Raw genomic sequence first — 27,773 nt, 5'->3', positions numbered from 1 at the left:
AATAAATTGAAGACGCTCTCTAATACAATCCAGCTCTGTAGCTTTGCCATAGTCTATGTAGTGAGTATGCAGTAATCTTTGTTTAGGATTTTGATATACAAGACTATTTTACTATGCCCTTTTTCAGATGTCACAGTTTTGAGGTTACTATCACAAAAAAACAAGACCAAGTCATGTCAGTTATGTCAATATTTACTTTAATCTTTGCCAATACATTTCATAAATACCAATTCATTATTGCTTTCTCTAATCTGTACTTCAATGATAATAAAGGCTTGGTCATCGTGGGTTACATAGTGCTTGCAGGAGAGTGCAGGAGATAGCATTTTCACAATTCTTAAACTGTTAAATGCAACATCAAAATAATACCTAGCATTTCTAAGAACCTGTGCTCTATTCATTGTCATTTCTTTGCAAAGACAATTGAACAGTTTAGAAATGAACAGCATGAGCATATCAATCCACGTAATCAGTAAAGTATGTCCATAGTGGAATCTGTTGTTTTACACGGACACAAACAAGATGCCTTTATACAGAATAGAGTATGCAACTATTTCATTATACAATAATAACAAATGGGCACAATTCCATCAAAGATCTAATGAAGCAAAAATATCTACAATGAGAGAGGGAAAAAAAAACTTTCTGACAAAGTGGCAACGACAATTTGGACACAATGAGGAGACAAGTTTGGTTTCAGTGTTTCAAAATCAGAGGATATCTTGGGTACAACTCTCTGCAGTTTGTGAGGAGAAACAGGCCAGACGTTACAGTATAACAAGAGCATATAACATTTTGTAACATATTATAGTCTGGAAACATCATCTTCTTATATGTTTACTAAGATATTCAATGAATGATGTCAAGAAAACATGTTTATATAATAAAGGCCTGAGTCCTGATGTTTCAGGTCACAACACGCTAAGACATGATACAAACAAACAAGGGAACATATTTTGGCCATGCATGTATTTACTTTAAAGTTCAAGTGCAAGCAATGCAGCAGGAGAAGGAGAGTTATGTCAGTTAGTCAGGTACAGTAAATGGGGTGAGCTGTGAAAATATCTACTGTAGATGTAAGACGATGAATGACTCTATTTCTCCTCGACGAAACCGATTATTTTTTTTCACAGTGTAAAGCATCGCAAACATGGGACCATTTCTTGAAGCAAATAAAATATCTAAGACAATTACATAAGTGAACAAGGCAATATGTTTGGAGCTATGACTTCCTCTGGTCCACTCGTCCTTTTTTTAGGGTAAAGTCACATTTCTCAAGTGTCTGAATGTACTTCCTTTTTTTTCCTGCAAGATGGAAAGAATTAATGTTTTAACCAGTCAGCGTTTCTGCAGTAGGTTGCAGAAGAAAAGGGCTAAACTCTTTTCTTATCGGTCAGGGTCAGAGGTCAACCCCTTTAACCAGTGCCGTCTCCAGGGTGACGGTGAACTCGTTGAGTGTATGTAGGATGCGAGACAGGGAGTGTACCGCTGCACGGTCCCGCAGCAGAGCACCGTCCTCGTACGTCCGCGCTGTCAGAGGACACTCTGCCATCAGGGGGAGCCACTGCGAGAGGAGCCGGTCCCTGTCGAGGAGCAGGTCAGTTATGGTCCCATTAGTGGTTGATGAAGGGTTGGTGTCAACAATAACTACCTAGATAATTCTACTTAGTCTAATAACAGTTTACCATAAAAAAAATTCTACTTTGACACTTCAGCCGTCTCTACCACTGAAGATTTGATTTAAGCCTCAGTCTTTATTGATTCTGACTGTTTGTGTGCAGACACAGTGGTGTCACCTAATTTCACAGTTATTGAACTGAATTCCTCTTGTTCCACCTAAAATACAGTGAAGCTAAATATCACAAAGTGCATTATGACTGCTTTGCTTTGCTAGTAAATCATTTCAGACAGCCACCAGGGCTTTTGTGACATGGGCACTTGGTGTATATATATATATATATATATATATACATATTTCTTAGACTTATTTAATTTGACTTCTTATAATAGGACAAATTCCTCGTATCACCATTTCTTACTTGAGTTTTAAAACCATCATTTCAAAAGTGATGAAATCTCACCTGATTCCCAGGCAGACGAACAGCTGGAACTTGCCCTCTTTTCCGATGTTTCGTGGCGATGCATTGATGGCCTTGACGTAGCGGCAAAGTGAGTCACAAGGTGTACCCTTTGTCAGTGTTGAGCCGTGCAGGTCATCCATCTGATCCGCTGTCTCCATGGAAACCACTGCCTTCTCTGTGGGAAGGAGTGGTTCATGACGTCAGTGCATAACTATATATAATAATAATAATAATATACTGACAGCCATGTAAAATGAGGCCATAAAAACAAACACTAGAGATGAATATATCTCCAGTGAACATTAATAAAACATATCAATCATGTTTTGTTGTTCGCAAGTAGTATGAAACTTATATTCACTGCCACTAGATGGAGACAGGAGTCAGACATCCGTGAGAGGTAAACATCACTTTAAATGTTTAAAGGATGATCTTGATGGACTTGCGCTCACAGTACCTACCGACAAAGTCCCAAACAAACACGTTCCGCTGGAAAAGACGGTTGGATTTGAATCCGTGGAGGAGGAAATTCTCCAAGGACAGCACCAGCCCTCCTTCACCGCATAACAAGACTGTCAAGTTTCCCCTCTGGGGATGACAGAAATGAGAACAGAGAGTTAACAGAGGCCCAAGGTAAGCAAGAGGCTCATCTTACAACTTCAGTTAATCCACTCATGTGAGTGATAGAAAGCACTGCGTTTTTCCAAAATCCTCCACCTCAGAAAACAATTTGTTACTCTTATTAATTTGAGAAAGCTCTTCTATAATTTACTAAGAACATGTAAAAACAGAATAGAGCCTGAGCATTAAAGCCTGAAAACTAACAACGTTATTGCAATGCATTCAGTGCCATTACTGAGGAACTAAATCCATCCATCAAATTCCGCTTCCACTCTTCTAACTTGCTGTTGAGAAGAGAGTCTAGTCTGATGCACAAATGAGGCCCGAGCTGGAGAAGTTGGGATAATGAACTCGTTGTGTTAGAGTCTAACACATCGCTGCATTGATTTGCCTTAACCATTTCTCCCTTCATTTTATCTTAATAAGCTAAATCATGTGGACACACTCACAATTACCGTCACATACCTCTTGTTCAGGTTTGTGGAAGTGCTTCACAAGGTTATTTGCCGCCTCCCTCATGTTCTCTTGTACTTCAACAGAGTGCATCCCTGAAAAGAAAAATGAAGGACAGTCACAGAGAGAAACATGAGGATGAATGTTGACAATCTCGAGCGGAAGAGAGCAGGGGCTAAACAGAAAGGTGATACAGTAGCAGAATCTGTTGTTGTGGTGAGCCCACCAATAAGTAGGTCAGCTATTGTACTAAAGAATGTGCTCTTTGTCAGTACGTACTGCTACGGCTGCCAAGGGATCCCAGCACTGCCCGTACGCTCTGAGAAGGAGAAGCCAGCTCTGGAGGCGTCCCTGTCCACCTTCCAGCATCCTCCTCTCCACCAGGTGCAACCAGCTGACCAATGAGAACTCTTTCCAAGCTGCCATCACCCACACCTTTCCCCAGCCACCGGCCGCACGGGAACCTGACAGGAAGGAGGACAAAGAGCTTCATTATATTCAAAATTAAAAAAATAAATAAATCAACAATTCATTATACAAGGACATAGTGTAGTGTGCTAAGAGTTCTAAATAACATGAAGAAGTTGAACGATAAAAGGCTTTAACATGATGAATGTTTCTTCATATTCACAAAGCCCACAGACTCTAATTGTCTTTCATTTTGTAATATTACAAGAATTAAATGTAATTTTAGGATACATGTCACATTAGTGGAGGAATATCAGAAGATCAGCCTGTGGCCTAAGTTAAAACGAGGAATGAGGAGCATCTTGTTAAATTATGCTTTCATGTAAGTTTCACAAATAATGACATACTTAAAATTTTAGGAAATTTACAATCATAAGTATCAGGACTTTGAAAAGATTGTGCAAGAAACTGTGTCTATACCAAAGGAGGTAAATAGCAACTTTTTTTGAAGGAGGAAGTGGCAGGTAAAAAAAGAATTTCTCATTAAATTATGACTTTATTCCTGTAATATTGTGAATTACTACTTAATTCTAGTCGAAATCTCAGCAAAGTCTCAGGGGAGCTGCTGTCCAGAAACACATTTTTGGACGCTTTGTAAAGTCACAGTCGTTGTTCACTGATGAGTAGAAGGTCAGAGGACGAGTCTTACCTGTAGGTGTGTCCAGTGACCTCATTGTAAACCATCACACAGTCGATCAGACACTTGGCCAGCAGACCAGAGTTCTCCTGTCCCAGCTGCAGAGTGCTAAGCCTGCCCAGGTTCTTGCACTGAAATGAAAAGCACAGACCACAGTGAGAATCGGCTTTAAGACGTGGCTCTGTCAGGCTGGATGTTGCTTTATATGTGTGTGTTGACATCAATGCTGAGGGGTGTATACAAACCTGGAAAAAAATCTCTTGTGTATTCTTCGGGATCTGTCTCACACCCGAATCCCCCAGTTCTCCTGACACACACACCCAGGGGTTAACTGTTGCCATAGCAATGCTCAATTTTTTCATGGGTATGATAACAACACGGTATGGAATACCTGGAGAGACACAAGAGGAAAAGTTTTGTTAAGTCATTCCGCAATTTCTATCACAGTTCAAATTGTCTGACTCTAATGACAATACTGAGAGTAAACAGGGTTTTCCAATTCTGGATGATTTTATTTGTGTCCTAAACACAACAATAAGTTTCTCTCAGTGTCTTTGAAAGCTGTTAAACAGCTAGTAAATTCTCCAGGTTTGTTGTGAAAAGTTTACAGGACTCACTGATGGAGGTGAAGACCCGAGTGAAACAGAGATAGTCCACCGTGTTAAGAGAGAGCAGGTGGAATAGAAACTGCTCCCTTTCTTCCTCACAGAGCAGGAAAGCATGAGGCTTATACAGCTGCCTGTCGGGGGACGAGACAGAAAAAGAAAAAAAAAAGGCAAAGTCAAAGTTATTTGCACTGTGCATAAAATGAAATCTGTTAACGGTGAGTGAATTCTGACCCGAGCAGATTCTGGTTTGTAAGCAGCTCTTTAAGGTGCTGGGAAAGCATTTTCTTCTCCAGAGCCAGATGGATCCATGCCCGGGCCTGGCCCACCTCAGACAGACCCTCACTCATGGTTTGGATGAACCTAGAAAATATAACAGACACGCGGACACGAGCAGTGAGAAACAAGCTCTTATATTCAGCCCTTTGTATGTAATGACCATTCTAGATCTTTAATTCATCATCTAGAAACCATTAAGCTTGTTATGAAGATATGTATCCTCTCTTGTCCCCATCAGAGCAGAACAAAATAATGCAGATATTTGTAGTATATTGGCACAAAAAAAATCGAACTCTGTTTTCATCTAAATTTGAGCCAAAATATCAGGAATTTATTCATCAATCTATATTGACATCAATCTATAAAACATAGATCACGCTGATAAAAACAGAGCCTTTCATGCCATATACACCATCCAGGACACAGATACACCACTCACTACAACACCACAGTATAACTGCTTTCAAAAATAAATTCTGGAAACTCTGGAACTATCTGGAAAATTCCAGAGTCTGCCTTTCATAAGAAATTTCCAGAACATTCTGTGGCGTCTGGGCAGAGCATGCAGCAGGCAGGACATAATTCCACTGCGGAAAGCAGTGTTTTTGTTTACAATCATCAAATGCGCCTCATCGCTAGATGTGAATTTTCTGGAGATTTCCTAGGCGAAATTTTACTTGGGGGGCTGGCAGAAAGATTTCAGGAAAATGTATGGACTTCAATGCATGTCTGAAAACAGCTTATGTTTGCTCTCATTACCTCATATCCTGTATTAAGGATCCTCTCAGGAGCAGAGCGCCGTCATCAAACGTTCTCTGGTCCGACCCTAAACAGGCAGCAAGATGAACACTAATCATCAGTCCACTTTTAGCTCAACGATTTACACAAGAGAAAATAAACGGTAGGGCGGTGCTCTGACCTGGAGACTCAGCTGGGGCCTCTGTCTTCCCCTGGGCTGCCTGGTAGTGAAGCAGATGGGACCAAAGAGCAGACTTCCCCTGTTTACGATAAACACACTCGTCAACATTGAGCTGGTTCATACAGGCGTCTCTTTGTGTTCATGTGTTTGACGTAAATCTGTTTTTTCTGTAGGTCATCTGTGATTTTAAGGGCATGTTGAATCCCGTGTGTGTCTGACCTGTTTCAGCTGCAGACCATGGCCCCAGGTTCTTTCCAGTAGGTCACACAGACCGTGGATGAGTGTGTTTTCTTGCAGGCCCGTGATGTTGGCTTCTCCCTGACCAAGTTCCACGCTCTCCTTCCCCATCCTCTCCATCAGCATCCGTTTGGTCTAAATAGCCAAGAGAAAATTTTGTGGCCATTATTGATGAACAATGAAATATGTAATCCCCGACAGCAGCGGCTCCAATCATCGAGCAGATTGAGAGCTCTCACCTTCAGACGACACTCGCTCAGCAACCCGTCAACAAACTCTCGGTGAGTCTGAGTGACGGCTCGAGGCGACGGGTCAAGTAGCTTAGACTGACGGAGGTTCTTCCTCGCAAACGTGTGCTTCTGTTGAACAAACAAAAAGGTTATAAATCAAAAAAAAAAAAAGACTTTGAGCGTGTCTGAGTGTGTTTGAAACATGAAGAGTACCTGTCTCTGTTCATTATCCACTCCTGAGTGATCAGTCGCCGTTGATCTCTTGGGGTCAGTCCTGCGTGATGCTGTCACACGACTGGACCTCCTGTTCACACGGATAATATGGTCAAGATAAAATTCCCAATTTCAAGTGTTCTCAATTGATGCTCTGTGTATTTTGGTAGAACATGGAAACTACATGTAATGACATCCACAAGCAGTGGTTCTTTAATATCTGAGGTAAATTCTAATTGATTTTAAACCAAGTAAAACTATTACCTACATATATGTTGCTGGTTGCATACCACACGTGTAAGTGTGTGGATCTCGGGGTTTAATCACAAGTATGCATACTTTTTTCTTTTCTTCAATTTATTGATACAATCTGTTAGGGCTGGAACTACTCCCTGAGCCTTGTTTAGAGGAAGTAGCGCTGGTGGAGAATTACTGTTCCAACGTTTTTTCTCAAACAAAACAAAGGCTCACTTATTGGTGTTTTGTCCCTGTGCAAGAACGTCAGCCTGTAGTTTGGGGAAGTATCCCGGCTGGTGACGACCCTGGCCAATCCTCATGTCTAGCAGGTGGGGGTGTATAGCTGTGTGGTCGGCCTTCAGCAGTCTGCGCTCGGTTGCTTGGGCTGCGGAGACAAAACCCAGACTTATATTCAGGCTGGTTATGTGCTAGTTAAAAGTGTGGTTTGTCTTGTTGCAAGAAGACACACAGAATGACCGACAGTATGAGGGAGAAAAAAGCAGAGTCTAAATGTAAATGATGACGTGAGCAAGGCTCTTTCTGCAGCGAGGTTGGCAGGACTTCAAAATCAGAAGGTCTGAAACAGTGTTGGGCAACAGATTTGCAGATTCCCTCTGCAAAGTCTGGCATCCACTTCAATCACATCACTCAGCTCGAATGACCAGTTTTCAACTTCCTGCTAAATGCTGAAATGAAACAACCTAATGTTACGCTCGGTTTGTTGTTGGCCGTCAAAAAAATGTACAGATTCTTAATTTGAATGACTGCATGTCGTAATGTTATATTACGTGCCAATGTCCCTGCCTGCCTGCAGAGGCAGTAAACTTGCACATCACTGTCAGGTTCACATGAAAGTTTATGGAGATGAAGTCAAGTCGGACGAAGATTTTCCTGGTGAGGAAGATCAACAATGATACAAGTGCTTGAACATTTGTTTGCTGCATCTTCTGCCTTGTGTTCGAACATGTAGGAAAACTGTCGTCATACTCTAAGTTATCTTGCAACATTGTGCAGGTTAGGGATGAACGAAATGCAAAAAAAATAAATAATATTGTAATTATTTTCACAGATATTTTAATATGAGTCATGATTTAAGTGGAGATGGTATTTTTTCATTTGAACTTCACAGTAAGAATATGAAAATTGTGTGATTTCTTTTTCTGTACCAAAAAATATAGTTTCCCTATGCCTGGAGATTATGATTTATTGGCCCCAGCATCTCTGCAACACCACAATGCTTAGTTTATAATGGTATGTGCGATTGCGATTTCAATTATATTTCAGCTTCACGCTTCACGCTTCAGGTATTTTAACTTTGCAGCTTCACGGTACCTGACTCAAAGAGCGTGGTGCATTTTCTGTAGTGACAGCTGTGGGAGTCCTGGTCTGTGTCATAGAGTCGTTCTTTCTCCAGACGGTTGTCAAACAGCAGCTGCAGTGGATCTCTATCCGCCCAGCGAGAAATCACTTTCCCGTCGACAAAAGTAGAAAACATGGACGTCTCCAGGAACCGAGACATGAAACGCATGTGGGTCGTGGGTTGAACGGAGAGGAAGGAACCCTGAAACATTGTCAACCATGAGTAAACACAATCAAAAGCACATTGAAAACAATCTTAATATATGTGGAAATATTTGCCGTGAGCGCGACCCTTCTGACATCTACTGAGGTACCTTGTCAAAGCAGATCGTCCCTTCCCGGTTGCTCAACCAAGAGTCCAGATCCAGAGCGCTGTGGATGACAAAGTCCTCGTACCTGCCGAACAGGGCAGCAAAACGTCCAGCAAACACCTCCCTCAGCTGAATGTTCAGCTTCGCAGCCTTCAGTTCTTCCTCCTCCTCTTCGAAAACGTGTCCAAGCGTCTGCTCGCCTTCAGACCTTTTCCCTCCCCCGCACCTCCGAGCCAGAGCCTGCAGCCTCTCCAGCACCGCCAGCTCCTCGCCTCCGAGGTTCCCGTTCCTTCTGTCCTCCATCAGATCCTCCAGGACCAGGCTGCTCACGCGAGGGGATGTAGAGGTGGCGGTGGTGGTGGGCTTTGTGACCACACCGCCCTGTGGAGGGAGCCCAAAACGCAGCAGGACTTCACTAAGTTCCTGGATTAGCTCGGTCTGGTCTGGAAACGTGGGCAGGTCCTCGGGCGCTTCGACACAGTGGTTGTCAATATCCACGAAACACAGGTTTGCCTGTTTAGGAACATGAGACAGACAGCAATTTTCAAGTGGCTCTTCCAACACACAATAAAGATTGAACCCATCAGGATGCACAGACTCTTCTCCATCTCTTGTCAGACAGAGTGGCTGAGCTTTTAACATCCAAATATTAAAGAAATAGATTCATGGGATTTCACTGTGAAAGGCCCTCACAGGACATCAGCATGAGAATAATTATTTTATGATTACTGCTATTACTGCTATTACTGCAAGAGAGAAAACTGCAGGATCAGAACCCTGGATGGAAACTGTCTCCTTGCAGCTGCTAGGCAATGAGTAAGAGAACTTTTAGTGAAAGACAGGCACTGATTTAAAAAAAATGCTTCTGTAAGCAGCAGTGGAGCGCAGCAGAGTCAGCAGCATCACGACCTTCAGCAGTGACCTCGGGCAGTCAGTTCACAGCCTCAGGGGAAGTTGGGAGATGTACTGTAGAGTGGACCAGCAGACATCCTCCACCCTGACAGCCTCACACTTAATGTGCCCACTTCTTAGTAAATGTGTTTTCATCAACTCTTTGATCCAATAGAAGAAAACAAGGATTAGAACTCGCACAGTAAAAAAAAAAATCTATTTATCAATAATCACTGTTTTCCAATTGTTGTGTGGATCAGATCTTACATTTTGAAGGCCAGAATCATGTGTACATAACAATATTACAGTAAGAAGTGTATAAGCCAAACTGTGCTTTTATTGCTGTTCTGATTTTATTCCAACCAATCATGTACAGATGATTAAAACATTTCCCAATTTACTTTAAATTGCACAGCTCAAGGAGCAATTGGCAATCTCTAATTCTCTTTAATTATTCAGTGAGCCCCATTATTCTGCAGCTTCCCTGCTCTGCATTTTTCTGTGTGTTTTTTGCTCTCATCCCCGAGCTGTCTTTTCTGGGGCAGAGCGACTTCAAAGAGGCTTCAGGGAGATATTCATGCACCATAAAGTGATCTCAGTTGCAAGGATTGGATTTGAAGTGGGGGGTGGGCAGCTCTGAAAAAAATGTATCATCTCTGTTCGACAGGGCCAAGGCAGCGTGCAAATTCTCATGCAAGCAGAACAGAGGCGATCAGCAAATGGCTGCAAAATCTTTTTAGCTGAACAAAACATTTTTAGATTGCTTTGTGTGAATGTTTATTGAAATGTCTGCATCCTTACATTTTGAAGAGGATACAAATGTGTTTTTTAAACATGAGCTCCTTGTTCAGTGCTGTACCTCGTGTGGCAGGTGGAGGGAGGACCGCTGAGCTCCATCTCTGTGCTGGATGCCAATCAGGAATGGCACGGGGGCGTCCAGGAGGTGATGTAACGGGGCAGAGACGATGGGCAGGTAGATGTGTTGCCACTGGAAGGGGAATAGCAAGGTGGTGACGCCCTCTGCCACAGTCATCAAACGCTGGTAGTCTGGGGAGAAGGACGTTAGAAAGATATGTGACACCACGGAAAATGTCACAATGAGCCCATGTGAGGATACAGCAGGAAAATCTCCTGAAGATTCATAGAAAAATTGACCCAGTGCTTACCTTGAGAGTAAAGAATGACTTGAGTCTCCAGAAATGCACAGGTAAGTAGCTGCACCATATTGTCGACACCCAGCAGGGAGAAGGCCTCTCCGAGTGGATACTCCCCCAGTGGAAGCTCTCCTGGACCGGGCCTCTGGCACACGATGGGGCGATGCACGCCGTGGAACCTCAGCGACCTGCCGGGCGGAGGCAGGGGCACCTCGTACAGGATGTTGTGGATGTAGCTCTCCAGAGGGAGAGGTGGAGCTGTGTGTGACGCCACAGCCTGGTGAAGCTGAGATAGGAACTGTCGCGAAGCTTGAAGAAAGGGGAGCGGCGTCAGGAGGCAGAGGGCTTTGGACACGTACAGGGTGTCACGCGCTGGATCGAAGGAGCCCGCACAGCCGAGGCAGCCGGGAATCCCAACCAGGGATTCAGCGTCCGACTCGTCCAAGCTGCTCACAAGAGAGTCCATGCTGGAGGTGGATGGCGAGGAGGCAGATGAGGACGAGGAGGAGGAGGCCGATGAGGAGGACTGGTGCTCCACGTGGTGCATCTGATTGAGAGTCTGCATGGCAGTGATGATCTGAGGACTGGTCACCTCCTCGTAGAAAGTGTGGACAAAGCCGTAAGAGCGTGTGCCATCATCTGAAGAAATCGTAAATGAGTGGAACAGGGGATCAAGTCTGTCGGCCTGAGTGCGGAAGGACAGACCTCTTGGCATACAGAGCTGAGGGCAAAGTGGTGAAGAATAAAGAGGGTTTAGAACTGTTGCAATTTAACATTGACAATGTTATGTTGTATTTGTGCACTTTTAAAATGTATAAATTTCCAGATTTGAGAAACCAAATAGAACCACAGTAAAACAAATTTAATAAGATCAAATGTTTCACTGACGCCATTAATAAATATCATTAAATACTGCTACTGTCTCTGGAAATCTGATTACAACACATTTTTAAATGTCAAATAAAGATGACTAAATGTGTCTGATTTCCTCCCAACTGCTAACAGTTCTTTTCGAGGCTTTCCCTTTCATCACCCTGACCTACTTTTCCAACAAAGAACAACAAACACACGTTCTGCGTATGTAGATACAACAATAAAATAAATTAAAGTATGTGAGAGGCAGGGAACAAGTACTTTTTTTCCAAGTTGATTTTGTTATCAGGTTTCTTTTTCTTCTGTCTTTGGTAGTGGTATATTTCTATTTATTTATCAAACTGGTTGGAAAACTATAACCTTCCTTATAATTTACATTGTTGTGAGAGAAAACGACTGACACGGAGGAGGACAGAGAATGTGCAATATAAAATCTCACCATGTTCATGGCATCTTTATTGAAGGGGTTCCTGTCTGTGTTTTCAGGATAGTGCACCAGGACCTTTGACTTGAAGGATCGTCGAATGGGGCTCTGCTCAAAGGTTTCACCTGAAAGACAGACAGTTACGGCATTACGCAAAGTGATCTTTGACCTTCATCGCTGCCGAGTCAGAATTCAAAACAAGAGGGAAAGGACAGAACAGAGGACATCCCATATTGACAGCAGCTTTGAATTATGAAAAGGCTTGGACAGGGCGACCTTGTCTGACAAGGACGCCACAAAATAGTTCATCTGTTGTCGACAGCAAGGGCCACATTCTACAGCAAAGTGGGTAAAGCATTTCATGGGTTATGTAACTTGACTCATTACCATAGAGACAGACTGGAACTGTGGCACAACACCCCTCATGCAGCAGGACATCATTTACACATCTAGGAAATGCGCAGCTTTTTCATACACCGAGAGATTTCAGACTGAGGATAAAGGATGAGAGATTTCTGTGTTGCAGCTACATTTACACAAAGGGATTGGATTTTCAGTGCACGCAAGAAATCTCCATTGTATATTCCTAGATTCACACGGCACATTTCATGCATTGTCCTGTCTGGCTCGAGTTTCTCCTCTCTAAATGCAGGCTCCTGTCTATGTGAGCATGAGTGGATGAAGAGGAGCTGCTGAAGAGAGAGCAGGCTATAGAAATAAACTGTGTGCGTGCGTGCGTGCATGTGCTTGTGTAATCGACTGACAGAAGTGAAGGAGTTACTTTCATTATTCATCCACTTTCTGAGGGGATGCCCTTGAACGGCACTCTTCACTTTGCTCCACATTTTTTCACGTATCCACAGTGACTTCAGCTGACATCACTGCATTACTGGAACAAAAACGACAGACTAACAGTCTTCCGACAAGATGACGCAGAGAGCGGGAGCTGCGCTGGAGGCAGAGAGAGGGATGAGCGTCACTTCAAGTCAAACAGAGACAGACCTGCACAGTAGGTGGTAGACAGAGGCGAATGGATCATGGTGACACGAGGGGGGTTCAGTGTTCTTCGCTCAGGATACACATTGCTGTCGGGGCTGAGAGGCAGAATCAAGCCTTGCAGAGGGACATCTAGTTGCCATGGTAGCCACATCCGCAGCGGCATCAAAGATCCACCAGACACATCAGCGGATACGTCAGTCTGGGTTTCATCAGCTGGTCCAATTAAAACTCACACTCTCCTCCTGACACGAGTTCCCACCAGAGTTTGTACCAAACACATTCGAACACAGCGTCACTCTCTTTTTCTGCGTCAACAGCGGAGACCGAGAGGGAGGAGGGGAGGTTTGTTTTAGTGCCTTAAATGCCTGTTTCAGTCCGACTGTAATAAGCATGTTTCCTCTTCTTAACACACACAAACATGTACATGAGCCAGTGTGTTTCAGAGAGCTTTATATCATCACATAATGATTATTTATTTTAATCATATTAATCATGTGGTCTATGAAATGTGAGAAAACAGTGACTACTACATTTTGTTAATAGTTTGTTTTATGTGACCAGCAGATAAAAATAAAAAAAACATATTGATTTTGCTATTAAATAAGAACAAAAAAGCAGCTCTAATGTGCTGGAACTATTTATGTTAGAGCCTGATTTATCAGTCGGCCAATAAACATCAGCCAATAAGAGCCTTTCACAGACATATCGGCATTGTGCGTTTATGTTTGCTTACGTATACGCAACAGATATTTGAATAAATATATTTTCACTGAACAAACAATGCAGAAAAGATGTGTGTTTCTGTTTACATGACATATTTTTTCATTATGTTAGTTGATTTTCTTAATTCAAATTCTATATGTTTGGTATTATTTGTGGGTTTTTTAATAGTTATTCATAATAAAGTCAATGATTAAACTGTAAAATATCAAGCCGCAATTCAATTTCTTTGTCATAAGGGTTTAATGCAGCTAAGGACACATTGCTTTTAAATTTAAATATATACAGTGATGATGACATATCGGTATTGGAAATGTTTTACTCTATTCTATCAATATATGCCTCTGCCCCCCAAAAAACATATTAGTCGGGCTCTAATTAATGTTTGCAAACATATATATTTTTAAATGAATTAAATGATTACAGGATTAACAAAATTGTTTCCTGTTAATTTTCTGTCAATAAACAAATCAACGATTTGTCGATTTGCTCTAAACTAAAGTCCGCTGACTGCTCCTGTCTCTATAATATCAATGCACAATAACTGTCACTATAATATTAATATTGTCAACAATTTTGGAGGACAACAAAGTGTTTCACATTCATTCCACAGTTTAGACATTCGTCACAAAGATTTATGGCACCAAACGGTCGCCCTTCCTTAAAACAAGTGCACTTCATCAGGGATGGTTGAACAGCCCCAAAGGACGACATCTGTCATACTCACCAACAGAAAAACTCTCACCGTCTCATTCATCATATCATTACATGAGAAGACGAGGACAGACATACAAAGTGGAAAGAGATTAAAATGACAGAAAGTATCAGCTGGCACTGACTGATGAGGAGTTATTCCTTTTAGGATCAAACTCTTTGAACCACTCTGTCTTAACATTACAGATTTGTCCGTCCAAGGTGAATCACACAACAAAAAAGAAGAAGATCTCAGACTGAGACAGACGTGGCAGTGGGCTCATTTGCTTAAAGCAAAAGGATAAATGTAAGTGCTGAGTGCCTCAAAATAAAATAACTCAGGCTGGGTATTCTGCGTACAAGCAGCTTGTGTATGACAAGTGTGAGATACATACTCTACATCTCTCTATAAAAAGAGTTTTACATCATAAAGTAGGTCTATAATGTTCGGTCAGGGAGTTTCTCGCCCCTCCACTGATGTCATCCCACTGTGACAGTCATGTGGCCTGGACGGGAGCTGGAGCCTCGGCCATTCAGGCATTGAAAACAGGCAACGTCATGTGAAATTTGATTAGGCTGCAGAAAAACACAGTGGCATCTATTGAGAAGCCAACAAGAGCAGACTGTGTCCGTGTAGGCACGCACCAATCACAAACCCACACACAGATATGACCTCACAGAAACACTCAAACACATTTTAAGTCTTGTGTATTTGAAAGCATGAAACACCTCTTGCTCGCCTGCAGCTCATGGAACACCGTATGTACACGGCAAAAAACATCCACAGACAGAAATCGCTTGAAAAGAGCACGGCCCCCTGCTGCAGTGGGTCTTAGATGTGACCTGCTGTTACATAAGCTCAGATATACCACCCAGCAGTGCTGTCACTCACCGCAGGGAGCCAGCTATCAAAGTCCTCGCTGGTTAGTCAGAGCACTAATTAATCTGCAGCGGAGCAATGTGTTTCCAACAGAGCTCATTTTACTTGGCTGAGTTAGTGCCATCATACACTATGATGGCACTAACTCAGCGAGAATGAGCGAGAATTCTCCATGTGAGACGAGGAGAATACAGGGTGTGACTATTGTTTTACGCTCCACAACTCAAACCTGGAAGTGACGTTAAGGGTGTTGGTCTATTCATCACACCTGCTCGGTTCCGTTTCCTCACAAAGACCCAGGCCCAGACTTGCACGTGCAAACGCCACAGAGAGCTACACCTCAGCACGCCGTTCGTCAACAACACCTGATGTATCTCTATTTCTAAACGCGCTTTTACCACATACAACGAATAAACCATCACGTGTCCCTGACACAAGGTATAGCATCACTGCAGCTGTCATCACCATAGCAACCCCCGAATCCAGCATACGTCTTTGGCGTCCGCTTCCTGAGACAACATCACGGAGACAATCACTGCTTTTTCAACGCACACAGTAATGTAATCGGGGCACTCGCCCTCACACACGACACCGTCATCCATGACTACTGCCTGGATCTGTGCTCCAGCTTTGTTAAGCTATGAGGACGAGGATGTTGTATTGTGCCTGTTCAACCCTTTCTCTTCAATGTCCTCATCCAGGTGTAGCAGTGGATGACTTGCAGAAACCAACAAAGCTATGAATTGAAATGACTTGATTTGCATGATGAAAACACAGTGAACAGACGTGCAATGTCCCCCCCCCCCCAAGCTGAGACACAAAGGGTCAAGACTGAGTGATAACGCAGTATAATGTTCATTTTAAATTCAATATCAGACTGCCTCATGTTCGTATGGAAAATGGTGATTCTCTTGGATTTGTGTTTTTTTCAATACCCCCCACCAACAAAAAAAAAAAAAAAAAAAAAAGATTGTAGCCCTACAATACATCAGCCCTGTATGTTCTGGGATATTTCTAAAAATACACAAATCCTGCCAAAAAATACAATAATAATAATAGTAACATAAAATAAGATGTCACTGGCCACACCATGGGTTGTTTTGACTTCTGGCAGATGTCATGTTGTCAACAAGCCTTTGAAAGGGAAAAAAAGATGTGGCGTCCAATAAAAAACGTTTTAATGGATGTCACCTCGGCACAATTGGGCCTCTATATGAACCGCAGCATGTTTTGGGTTTTTTTATCAAGAAAGTCATGTTCCATCTTTTTTTTATTATTATTATTAATATTATTATTATCATTATTATTATCGGCTGCGTCTCCAGGACGTGTGGATGTGCTCCTCTCGTGTTCTGGTGACCACCCACCTGCTCCATCGTCCGGCTCCAGGCCCGTCGCCGCGTCCACTCCGCACACCACGAAGTAGTGGGCGAAGCGGCAAGAAGCCGACCCCGCGGCCGCTGCAGCCGCGCTCATCCTCGACGCGTCGATGGTGTATTAACGGCTCCGTGTACTTCTACCCAACGACGGTCATTGCCGAATGCGCCCTAATCCGAAATGCCGTGTGTCCGTCCCGTCCCCCCGCCACACCACTAGTCGTCCTCGGATGGAACCGTGCGCTGCACTCGCCGATCCGCGGAGCTCGGGATGATCCGCCGACGGTCCTCGTCTGTTCAGAGGGGGAGGAGGCTCAGTGAGGGAGGGGGGGGGGGGGACAAAGACCGAAACGCATCATCATCCTCATCATCCTCATCAGTCAGTGATTTGTTTTTTGTTTTGTAACAGTGGAACCGGAGGTGCATAGTACAGTCACAAATGTATTGTTATTTTTTTTCACTTTAATATGATAAAATTTAGGCTACCATGCAAAAAAATTAGGAAGAAACCTCACGCATAAATTATCAAAATACAACACATTAGGAATAATTTTAGAAGACAAAGGAAAATTAAAATATATAAATATACAGTATAAATATATATTAAATATATATATATATATATATATATATATATATATATATATATATATATATATATATATATATATACTGGTGCAGGGGGGTTAGAAAAGGCATTTTTTTTAAGAAATCTGAAAGGCTGACGCTTAACTGGATTGCTGGCTTGAATGTGGATGAAGAAGTTGAGGGAGTACTATGAAGAGTTGGAAAAGTTGGGAAATGTCATTATGTCATCAGAACGATTGCGGGAACATGTTGAATATTTCGGAGGAGAAGAGGGGCAAATAAACAGGCTGACGTCTTTTTTGTGGAATAACATATGTTGTGTGAATGCTGGAAAGGCAATATCTTTAAAAAGAAACAAATGTATACAAGGATGGATTATGGACCGGGCCAGTGGGGCCAGTGCCCCGGGGCCTCGGACTGCAATGGGGGCCTCCAAGTCTCAGACCGCACGCCAGGGCCCTTGTGCGTACAAGGTGAGCTAACCACTGGGACCCCCAGAATACAGATAACCTTACCTAAAGTATTCATTATTGTGAATTATTTTAACCGGATTAAAGAACTCTGGGCCCTTCCAGATTAGAAATTGGTGCAGTTGCAAAATAAAAACAGAAATCAAAACATTACATTATGTTGCAAATGTGATGTCATCCCTGTTGATGCAATGATCAAACTATCAAAGTCACACACACCTCCTGTGATCTGTGATGTCAACCCATATAACAGGTAGTGAATACATCCTTTCAGAATCCCATTTGAGTTATAGCAGACACACAGAGGCGAGACACTGAGTAATTCGACCACATTTGAAAATACAAAGCGGGACTGAGACTACCCTGAAAGACAAGCACAATTTCTGAGGTACGTCTGAGGCCGACAACACGATAAGAATCAGCTCTTTCATTGGTTCACCGCTTGCCCCTGTGTATTGTCACGTCTCCTGAAATTCTCCAAGGAAAAGTTACTCTAAGCGGCGCATTAACACAAATCTTCAGTTTATGGCCTTTTTTTTTTAGATGTAACAAAAATTAGACAAGTCTCAAGTGTTCAGCCTACTGTATCATCTATCCACAATCGTTCCCCACTAATTCAGATAACAGTTTAGTATATCTGAGTAATCATTAGAAATAAGGAGATGATATCCATAATCACAGGTCATAAGGTATTTATTGAACCATTCAAACACTTACATTTCTCATTTTATAGGCAAAATGCTTACTAACTTTGTTAAATAAATAGGATAATCTATGTCACAAATAAAACAACCTCCTGCTGTATCTGTTCTGGTAAACCATAGTGCCTGAGAGATATTTAGGATTTGGGTTAAATAAAGTCAGTGTCCAAACATCAAAAATGTGCAGCATTTCATTTAGCTTATGCCATCAAATACTTTTATTTAAAAAAAACGAAACATTCTGATAATCATCACATTTTTCATGCAAGTTTGAGGTATGCACCTACACCCGCCCTCCTTTCCTGCAGCAAAAAAATCACTTATAGCCCGTCTTATTACATTAAGTGCATAACTTAACATAACAAAAGCTTGTATGTATAATTCAATCACTGCTGTCAATCAAAACACAGTAATCAGTAATCAGCTATGATCATTACCGCTTTGTCCAAGGTCAACCTCTCCTCCATTATTATCAGATTACGTGCGTGTCTGACTGTCGTGGTGGCTGTAAAACAATCAGAGCAGACCAGACATCCTTTTTCCCGTGCAACTTCCTCCAGCTCTTCCCTGGAGGATTTGCAGGTGGTTGTAGACCAGTTGAGACATTCAATAACACCAGTTCATTCCAGTTCAGGCAGCTGTGGTTGGTGTACCTTCAAGGGTGAGGTGCAAAGAGGCAGACGGCCTTCTTACCAAGCACCATAAACACAACATAAGCCCTGTTTTAATGTGGAGTTAGGCAGTGTTTCAACTTCCAAACCTTTCTGATACACTGAATCCCTCATCTTGTCGCAGAAACAAAGAAAATGTATTTTTGGCTCTTCTGAAATCACGATGCAGTATCTCAAATTAAATACACAGACAAAAGATATTTCTTTCATTGGAAGAAACATTTTCAGGTCTCACAGGAAGTGTCTCTCTGAACCACGGGTGGGGGTCACACTGCAAAGGTCACACAGACAAATTCTCTAGAAAACTTTTGGCAGTGGTTTAGGGTTCAGAAATTTCACCTGGAAAATATCTTCAGAGAAAGAAGGAGATGTTCTCAGAAGTACGGGCACTGTGGATCTTTGAAGGAAAATAGTCTCTGGTGAGGACAGGAAAACCCCTGGTGGCAGGAAGACAACAGGGGAAAGGTAGTCTGTTTTTCACACTACTGAATTTATGTTTTTCCTGCTTCCTGCTCACTCACTGCTCATTAGTTAGTTGTACAGTAAGTAACTGGAAATTAGCGGGAAAGGGGCTGGTGAGGTGGAGCAGATCGTTTAGTGTGGTAATAATATTGATTTGGGGAAGACTGTAGGTTGGTGTAGAGTTTGTGGGAGTGTAAGCTGTGTATCCACAGGAAGCTACACATCCTACTCTTAATGTAAACGGATGCATACTTTAACTTTAAGGGTGATAGGTTGATGGCTTTGGCGAAGTATATGGAAGCAAAAGAGGTGCATGGATCAAGAGTGCAGACAGAGAAGTCTATGTCAAGACACGAATCACCTGGGCCTGAATCTCCCCATCGGGGTGTGAAAGCAGCTGGACCAGCTTGCTGTGGAGCTGGGAGGATTCATCTAACATGACTCTGAAGAGGCAATCCTGCTTTCGCCTCAGTTCATCTGCTACCTGGGCTGAGGGCCTCCAGGCCTTCAAGTTCCCCGCAAATGTTAGCAGTCGGACAAGCACAGCAGGGGCTGTTCGTGCGTCAAACAGCAGCACAACAGAAGCTGGAGCCTTGGGCAAAAAGCATAAACAAGAACAGGAGCCAAGTGAGGATTTATAAGGAAATCTGGAGCCCGGTCAAAAAAGATTAACAGCAAAAAATGTCTTGCATTATGCAGCATTTCTTTGTTTTGATTATCTTTAAAGAGTCGTGCTGACTCACTTACCATGTATTATCCCATAGACATACAAACAACACTGGTTGTGAATGATAAGATAAAGACTGTGTTTTCATCCCTTTAGCCTTACCTGAGCTTGAACAATGTCATCCATCATATCTGGATTAGATGACAAATTCACAAGGACTTTCAAAGCCTGAACCTGAAATGAAAAAACAACAACTTCACATTTGGGGCTACATTAAGAGCTATACTGGTTTTAACTGGTTTCCAACTACAGCTACAATTTTTCTAAATTCCTCAGAGATGTATATATCATATGTATAATAATTTGAGAATTGTCAATTTTCTATGTATCTTTCAAGAATGCAACTGAAGGGTAACCCAGAAAGACACCAACCTGTAATGTTTCGGTGCTCACGACAAGTAGAGACAGTAGAAGTGTAATTGATTCTTTCAGCAAGTGTTGGTGTTTGTCTGTGACTGAAAGGTTGGTCAGCAGCCTGAGAGCACTAAGCTGAAGGTCCGAATTCACCGGCGACATCTCGATCAGTTCCAGCACTTGTGGCACATAAACCTACAAGAAAACATTTTTAAGCGAGACAGGTCGGTCCCCAAAAATGGATAGAAATATATAAATAAATAGAAAAAAAGAAGAATTGGAACAAACCTTTAGTTGGTCCTGGTTTGGGATGTTCATACACAGATTATTTAAAGCATTCAGAGTCTGCACTCGAACCTCTGCCTCAGGATCAGAGAGGAAACCAGCTATGATGCGAATCCCTTCGAATTCCCGAATAAGATTCTGGAGGATCAAGAATTTAGAGTGAGATTACTGGCAAAACAGAGAAGCTGCATTGATTTTAAATATCCTCACCTGCAGATGAAATCATACTTATATACTGTACCTGATTCACAGTGAAGGCAGCAGCGTTTCCCAACGTCAGCAGAATCCGACACCTGTCAGATGGATCACTGCTGTTCTCCAGACACGAGAGCAGCATTTTCAGGTGTTGTGGCTCCAGGTTGCCGGGGGACTGATGGATGATGCCACCTATGGAGCAAGAGAAGCAGTTTAAACTACATGTCGTCATGGTAGTATCTGTTTGCAATGGAGACTTGGAATGTAGAATGTTCAAAGTCACCACTGGTCTGCAAACAATATAAATCATCACTTTGCTGTAACAGTCAGATACGTTCAGATATGAGCCAGTGAGTGCGAGTAATGTGTTCTCACCGGATGCGACATCCGCAGGTCGTGGACAGACAACATCCAGTCCAGACACTTTGGCTAGCAGGCTACCCGGCTGCGGGGTACCACCCCTGGCCGGGCTGCTGCTCCTCACAGCAGGACTGTCACTGGGGGCACTTTTCTTGTTTCTCTTGAAGCTCCCCGCACTCATAAGTTTGTATATGCCGTAGGAAGCTCCGGCCCCGGCAACTATTCCAAGCAACGCCTTCATGTTGCCGAGCCTCGGAGTGATGCTGCCATCGCCCATGCTGCTGCGGCTAACTGTAGCAGCTGAGCTGTGCTAGCTACCCGACCGTCAAGCTACAGTCGCTCCGATGCGTCAGAGCTGTTAACTTGCTCGCTGAGCCAGCTCATTAGTTAGCCACCACTACAACACCAAGACAAATTACACAAGACAGCACCATTGTTCTGCAATATGGAGAAGTTTGCTGACAAGCCCCAGTTGTCAACAACGCGCTGTTCAGATTTTCCGGGCGGCTTTAGTGTTGGACGACCAACAACTTTCGCTGAGTTACTTCCGTTAAAAGCTTTGTCTTTAATTTTGTAATATGTTCTAGGAATGTATTTCACAACATCCACGTCACATATAAAATTAAAATATGACAAAATCCTGCACGTTTATGTTCATCGTGTGGATTTTTTTGTGCTGCATTTAAAGTCATTAGTTGGCCAACACTTAACGTTACTTAGAGTTTTACCTGCTTTGTTACCTGGCAACGATTTATGGAGGAGTACCAATGCGAAATCTGACAAAACAATCAACGCGATCAATATTTTATCTTGCAGACGTGTCAAGACATGGCCACCCTCGAGTCTGTTCTGAAAGACTGTGAACTCAAGTACTGCCTGCCACAAATATGTAAGGTACGTTATTTTATTCAGAAACAGTGTGTACAGTAAAGTTACAGATACCACAGGTCAGCTCCTCGCTACTTCATTCACTTTCTGTGACTGCCGACTACTATCACCACTTGAATAATTATTTTTCTTTAACACGAAAAGCCATTATCTTTATGTCATTGTGTTTGTCAACAGGCCCTGCTGTCAGCTGCATGTCTGGCATGTCCCAATGACCCAATACTGTTTTTGCAAAACACTATTTTGGCCTTCCAGGGAAATGACAATCTTCAGGATGTGGACAGGTAGGTAGACCTCCTCCTCCCCGTGACTCCTCTTGAGACAAACACATGGTGGCTCACTTTCCCAACTTTTCTTTTACTCCTGCGAGAGAAAGTCATGGTCAAATGTGGAGTAGTGATGAGGAAAAAAACTATTTTTTTTTTCCATAGCTACATTCAGTCTCTTACACACAGATGCATTCAGTGAGAGACAGCATGTTTAAGTTACCTAACAAAATATTAAATGTATTTTTCTTTCTTTATCACAGTTTCCAGTTTCATCATATTCATACATTAACAGATTTTACAGTGGCCCTTCAAGTACATAAGGAATAATCAAATACTCTGTCTTGACTGATCCTAATTAAGTGCTACAATTAGTCACAATTTTATAACAATGCTTCGTGTTGACACATTTGTTTAAAGTGTGATTTAAAAACAGTTTTTAAGACTAATGAGTGGTGGTTATTTTGTACATTTGAAACCATTTGCGAAATGTTCACTACACAGATCTAATGTGTCACTTCCTCTACCTGTACCAATATACAGGTTAACATTTTAAAAGCACATTATTATTGTGTTAAATTTATCAGCATGCATTATATATTATTTAACCCCAAATTCACGATTGTAAATTAGGTTTGGGCATTATCTGTTTTTGATGTAAACCTAATTTTTTTTTTTGAGGCACAAGTTTGTTGCTGATGTTGAACGGTATGCAGCAAAAATCCACTCACTGAGATGGGGGACTATGGACACTGTGGCCTACATAGATCCAGATGACAACGTGGTACAGTGTGGTTTACTAGCATACACACCATTTCAAGTCAAGTTGAATCCCGGTCAGGGGACTTTGATTCAAATGAAACAGTTTCAGTACTTTGATAATAATTGCTGTTGTGTATTCCTTTCCAGCTATCCTTTGGTTTGCTCCAGAAGGCCTACTCCTGTTACAGGAATAACTTAACAGGCGCTTGCTTCAGGTAAGGCTACAGTTGGGCTGTACGATGTCTCTTATCCCGATATAGGTGATATCATATGCAGAAATGGATGCATATCCCAATATAGCACATTTTCTGCAAATCCAGTGAATATTTTTAATAAAATAACCGCTATGAGAGTCCTATTTCTTGTTGCACACTCGAAAAAATATAAGGCAATTAACATTTATTTTTCTCCTTTTATTTACAAGCTCTGTGCAAATGTTTAATTAAGTATGTAACAATATAAATATATGTTTTGAGCATCTTGACCTGTGTGGAAGAATGCAAAGGATTATCCAAATTACGAAACGGTTTGCGAATTAACAATAGTGTATTATATGAAAAAAAATTGATGTTTATCTATTATCACACAATTTATAAATACTGGTGTTGACTGCTTGGAATTTTATGAAAAAAAATAGATTATCAGGCTGAAACTTGATTAAAAATTTTCATAAAGGACACGCTCAAGCGTTTAAAAAAAAGAAAAATATTTAATGCCTTTGCTAATAAAGAGGGGGTGTGTTTAAAACAGTAGGAACTTGATTTTTCTCCCAGTTGAAGATATAAATTGATCCTATTGAGAACAAAAATTTTAGGTGTTTGAGGATTAAACAAACATTCAAAGGAGGAAGACTTACCCATATTTACAAAAGGACTTGCTGCCAGTCAGTGATTTGACCTACAATAATAAAGAAAAGAATACTGCTCAGCCACCATTTTTACACTAATATTTAAGTAGCCCTTATATACTGCCGTTTTTAAATGTATAGGATTTTAATCAGGATCCTAATGATATAACAGATTTGCAAAGTTTGATATTTATCAAATATTTCCAGCTTTATATTTGAATTAAGAAAGTCTGGTTATTAAAACAGCAGTTATGTTTAAAAGCAAGACATTTGAAGGTTTTTTTCCATACCATCTTATCTTTCTCAAGTGTTGATCCTTCCCCATTTCAAAGAGTGGGGCTTCTGATCGTCTTGGGTCCGGCTTCCATTGGTCTTTAGCAGCCTTGCCTTCAAAGTGTCGATATGGTGTATAACTGGTCTTTGATAGAAATACTTTGTGCCTTGCATAGCCGTTTCTGGACTGCGTAACATATGCGCTTACAAATGGTGGTGATGTCTTGGGGCCTGTTTGAGGAGGAAGCCTTTTTGTGTTGCTACCCTCTCTCCAAAACACACCATTAAGAGTAGAGCCTGACAATTTGGATGTGGACAGCGGTTTATGGGGGCGGTAGAAATCTCTATTCCCACTGGCTGGACGCCTCTGTACTTTGGTTGATTGTGCAAACGTATGTAGAAGGCCAGCTCTGGTAGAACCCAAAGATCCAGCATTTAGAGTAATGCCTTGCTTTTGTTTGGTAGGAAACAAGTCCTGAAGCTTTCTTGCACTGTGTGGAAACCTATCAGAAATCATATTCTTGATTTCAAAGGTCTTGGACATGACTTCATTGCCAAGTAATCTTGAAGAGGCCTTTTTTGGTTCCGAGGTTGAGGGCAAGTTAGTTGGATAGTCAAAACTTGCATTATCATCACTGAACGGAGATGAGATTGCGCTCTGGGTTGAATCTAAGCCAGGAGAAGGTGGAATGAGGGAATAGTCGTTCATCTGTTTTGGTTCCTGAATGGCAAACCCTAGATTCTGCTTGGACAGGTCAGATTTCTCCTCATCTTCTGCCTGAGCAGTGAGGGTGGATGGACGAGAAACATCGACTCTCTGGTTTCCAAGATGGCCATCATGTCTGCTCGAGTCATGAGAAGAGCTGGAAGGTTTCATGATAAACAGGTTGGATCTTATTGGTTTTCTGTTAAACTCTTGATGTCGGGGGTCATGTGAGCTACTTGCCTCAACACTCATGTGGCTGCTGCTGCTACTCTGGGGTGAAAGGTCAGAGCTTGAGGAAGCAGGACCAGTGGATACAGGCAGGTGATCGGAGGGATCAGAGTTTATATCCTTGTCAACAGTGGGTTGATATGTATGAACCGATTGGTCTGGTCTTTTGTGTTTGGATATATTATCTGGGATGTAGAATTGGACCCTTGGTGCAGTAACATAAATACTTTTACCATAGGAATTCAAAGGCTTTTGTAGAGACCGGAGTTCAGATTCAGTCTCTCTGTGCAACTCCTCTCTTTGGAAATCATTACCCAGTTCAAAGCCGGCTGATGGCTGTTGATACCCTGTTAAAGAAACTCCACTCTGAAATGAATATTTTGGTTGATGGATATTTTCATCAGAGGTTAGAGACTTTATCCTGGATTTCTTAATTGAATAGTAGCTCTGATCTTGAAATGGGCTGTTCGGGGGACTGACAGGGGGAGAATAATACTCTCCATAGATGGAGCCTGGATGGTTTTGTTCAGGGGGTTCGTAGCTTTTTGATTGAGCATTTTCATTTTGCACATCAGGAGCTCTTGTTAGAATATCATGGTTTTCCTCGCCATAATTGGTCAACCTTCCATAATTATTTGAAACATGTTCTGTGGCTGCTAAATTCTGGCGTGAGTAGATGGAAGAGTCTTGGTTGTCAAAACGACTGGGAGAAATTACACTTCCAGTGGAGTCAACAGGGTCAAGGAAAGAGAGGCTCTCACTTGGTTTTTGGTAGTTGGCGTCTGTTTCACTCCAGACTTCATTTTTACTGTCGTCATCATGGGCAGATCCTTCTTTCACAGAGTTAGACATAGAAGACTCTCCATTAATATTTTGAGCACCAGAAGTAAACTGATTCTTCATTGTTTCCCGAGCAGTTTGAAAATGTCTACTCAAGTCACTTCCTGGTGTTAAGAAGGAGCTCTTCATAGTCTCTATGAACCGTCTGAAATCTGTGATTGTTGGGAAACTGATGCCCTCCACGGTGTTCTTTGGTGCATGCTCCTTCACTAAAACGCCAAAGGGATGTTGATAACCAGAACTCAAATTTCCGTATTTCTGCACAGCAGGAGCCTCTAAAAATTGATCCTCCTGTCCGGAGACTGGTTGGTGTTGCGCCATCTTTTCACCAAGGCTGGTAATTGAGCTCACATCCTCTCCAGTTTCATGATGGACTGGTTCTCTCTGAAGGGACACAAAGCTCTGGTCCCCTACAACCTGTGTTTTATCCTCCGAGTTTGTGTTTAAAAGTGCTCCAGAGGGAAACTGGTTTGAGGTCTGTGGGTTCTCATTGAGATAATAGCCATGTGCAATATTGTAACCTATCAGGAAATAAACAAGCATTACATCAAATTTTTCAAATGGTTGTAAAAAAGCAGTGAATAATAATAATAAAAAATCTTACCTTCCTGTGGAGGAAAACAAATGCAGCCCCATAACAACAGAGTGCAAAGCCAAGAACGCCTGAAAAACAAGTTAGAAATAAATCAGCAGCCTTGGCCAAATTTTGTCAAAGATACACACTCGTATCTTATTTACCGAAGCAGACGATCCATGGCTGTGAGTTTTAAGCACTGCAGCAGACTGTGTCTGAAAACTACCAGCCCAGAACACAATCAATCATGCTCTGTCCTTTCTTTCTCCAGAAAGTTGGACAGAAAGGGGGTGAGAGGAGAGAAAACAAGGATATGGGTACTAGAACATTTCAGATTCGGATTTCACTGATTGCAGTGAGGTGATTGCAGACATGTGGTGCTGTGTGGAAATCAGCCTGTAATTAGATGAGCAGCAGGTGCAGCATTTGTTCAAGGACCTGACGGTGAAGATTTAAATGTCACTAAGATAAATCAAGGAATCTACAGTATCTGAAAGAATACGGGTAGTTTAAAAAGCATCAGTTGACTTCATGTCTTTGTATGAATGGCACATGACTAATAAGGCATCAGTAAGTTTGATAATAGTTTTGGGACAGTTTGTTGAGGCATCATTAACTCTGTAAGTTATTCTCTCTTAAGTAAAAAGTGTTTAGGCCTTGATGTTGGTCATGGTTGCACAAAGAGTGAGTGAATTGTGGTGGAGCTCTAGGTAAAAACTTGACCCATGTGAATGAAAGTCTTCTCTGGATCATTGTTAACAAGGGGGCAAGTTCATGAGGATATTCTGTTTCACAGGTTCCCTTTCTCCTCTCCTTTGTCAGTGCAGGCATCACCACCACTGCCACCAAACACTCAACCCATGTCTGAATGTCCAAACCTGCTTTAGTTGGAAATTATCATTAGAATAAACCTATT

The 27,773-nt window shown here is 42.1% G+C and overlaps 4 protein-coding genes and 1 long non-coding RNA gene across 9 annotated transcripts in view; 2 read left to right on the top strand and 3 right to left on the bottom strand.

Annotated features, from left to right (window-relative positions):
* Positions 1–180: 180 nt before the first annotated feature.
* LOC118314764 (DENN domain-containing protein 5B) lies at positions 181–17,844 on the bottom strand. The gene is made up of 23 exons (XM_035641378.2): positions 17,764–17,844; positions 17,394–17,435; positions 16,652–16,953; positions 12,008–12,117; positions 10,708–11,416; positions 10,401–10,588; positions 8,654–9,163; positions 8,313–8,541; positions 7,215–7,365; positions 6,744–6,834; positions 6,540–6,659; positions 6,283–6,435; positions 6,064–6,142; positions 5,904–5,970; positions 5,100–5,228; positions 4,878–4,999; positions 4,506–4,651; positions 4,273–4,391; positions 3,435–3,619; positions 3,168–3,250; positions 2,543–2,669; positions 2,082–2,256; positions 181–1,583 (listed from the first exon to the last, which is right to left on the bottom strand). Exons 3-23 carry the CDS (start codon positions 16,758–16,760, stop codon positions 1,400–1,402), a joined length of 3,786 nt encoding a protein of 1,261 aa, XP_035497271.2. The 5' UTR covers positions 16,761–16,953; positions 17,394–17,435; positions 17,764–17,844; the 3' UTR covers positions 181–1,399.
* On the top strand, positions 1,403–4,075 carry LOC118314779. Its single transcript, XR_004794718.2, has 3 exons — positions 1,403–2,714; positions 3,242–3,342; positions 3,428–4,075. It is a non-coding gene; the product is annotated as an uncharacterized LOC118314779 (long non-coding RNA).
* The window catches only part of fbxl13 (F-box and leucine-rich repeat protein 13), a 24,031-nt gene continuing 13,696 nt past the window's right edge, over positions 17,439–27,773 (top strand). Inside the window, exons 1-6 of one of the 5 annotated variants that reach the window (XM_035641381.2) lie at positions 17,990–18,106; positions 21,171–21,346; positions 22,290–22,367; positions 22,539–22,645; positions 23,309–23,411; positions 23,537–23,604. In XM_035641381.2, the coding sequence (XP_035497274.2) occupies positions 21,296–21,346; positions 22,290–22,367; positions 22,539–22,645; positions 23,309–23,411; positions 23,537–23,604 (407 nt within the window). In that variant the 5' untranslated portion in view covers positions 17,990–18,106; positions 21,171–21,295. Of the gene's footprint in view, positions 17,722–17,974; positions 18,107–21,170; positions 21,347–21,880; positions 22,014–22,289; positions 22,368–22,538; positions 22,646–23,308; positions 23,412–23,536; positions 23,605–27,773 lie in introns of those variants that run through there. The other 4 variants (XM_047333513.1, XM_035641380.2, XM_035641382.2 and 1 more) reach the window with 4 other exon arrangements.
* armc10 (armadillo repeat containing 10) lies at positions 18,394–21,762 on the bottom strand. The gene is made up of 6 exons (XM_035641396.2): positions 21,489–21,762; positions 21,160–21,305; positions 20,922–21,056; positions 20,652–20,828; positions 20,382–20,453; positions 18,394–20,144 (listed from the first exon to the last, which is right to left on the bottom strand). The coding sequence occupies exons 1-6, from the start codon at positions 21,748–21,750 to the stop codon at positions 19,893–19,895; spliced, it is 1,044 nt and encodes a 347-aa protein (XP_035497289.2). The 5' UTR covers positions 21,751–21,762; the 3' UTR covers positions 18,394–19,892.
* On the bottom strand, positions 22,374–27,160 carry LOC118314767. The gene is made up of 5 exons (XM_035641384.2): positions 27,022–27,160; positions 26,888–26,946; positions 24,527–26,804; positions 24,246–24,286; positions 22,374–22,724 (listed from the first exon to the last, which is right to left on the bottom strand). Exons 1-4 carry the CDS (start codon positions 27,036–27,038, stop codon positions 24,274–24,276), a joined length of 2,367 nt encoding a protein of 788 aa, XP_035497277.2. The 5' UTR covers positions 27,039–27,160; the 3' UTR covers positions 22,374–22,724; positions 24,246–24,273.

Source organism: Scophthalmus maximus, chromosome 7 (assembly GCF_022379125.1).
Source record: "Scophthalmus maximus strain ysfricsl-2021 chromosome 7, ASM2237912v1, whole genome shotgun sequence".
NCBI lineage: Eukaryota > Metazoa > Chordata > Actinopteri > Pleuronectiformes > Scophthalmidae > Scophthalmus > Scophthalmus maximus.
The sequence above is the reverse complement of the archived record's forward strand: the minus strand, read 5'-3'. Positions and strand labels throughout refer to the sequence as shown.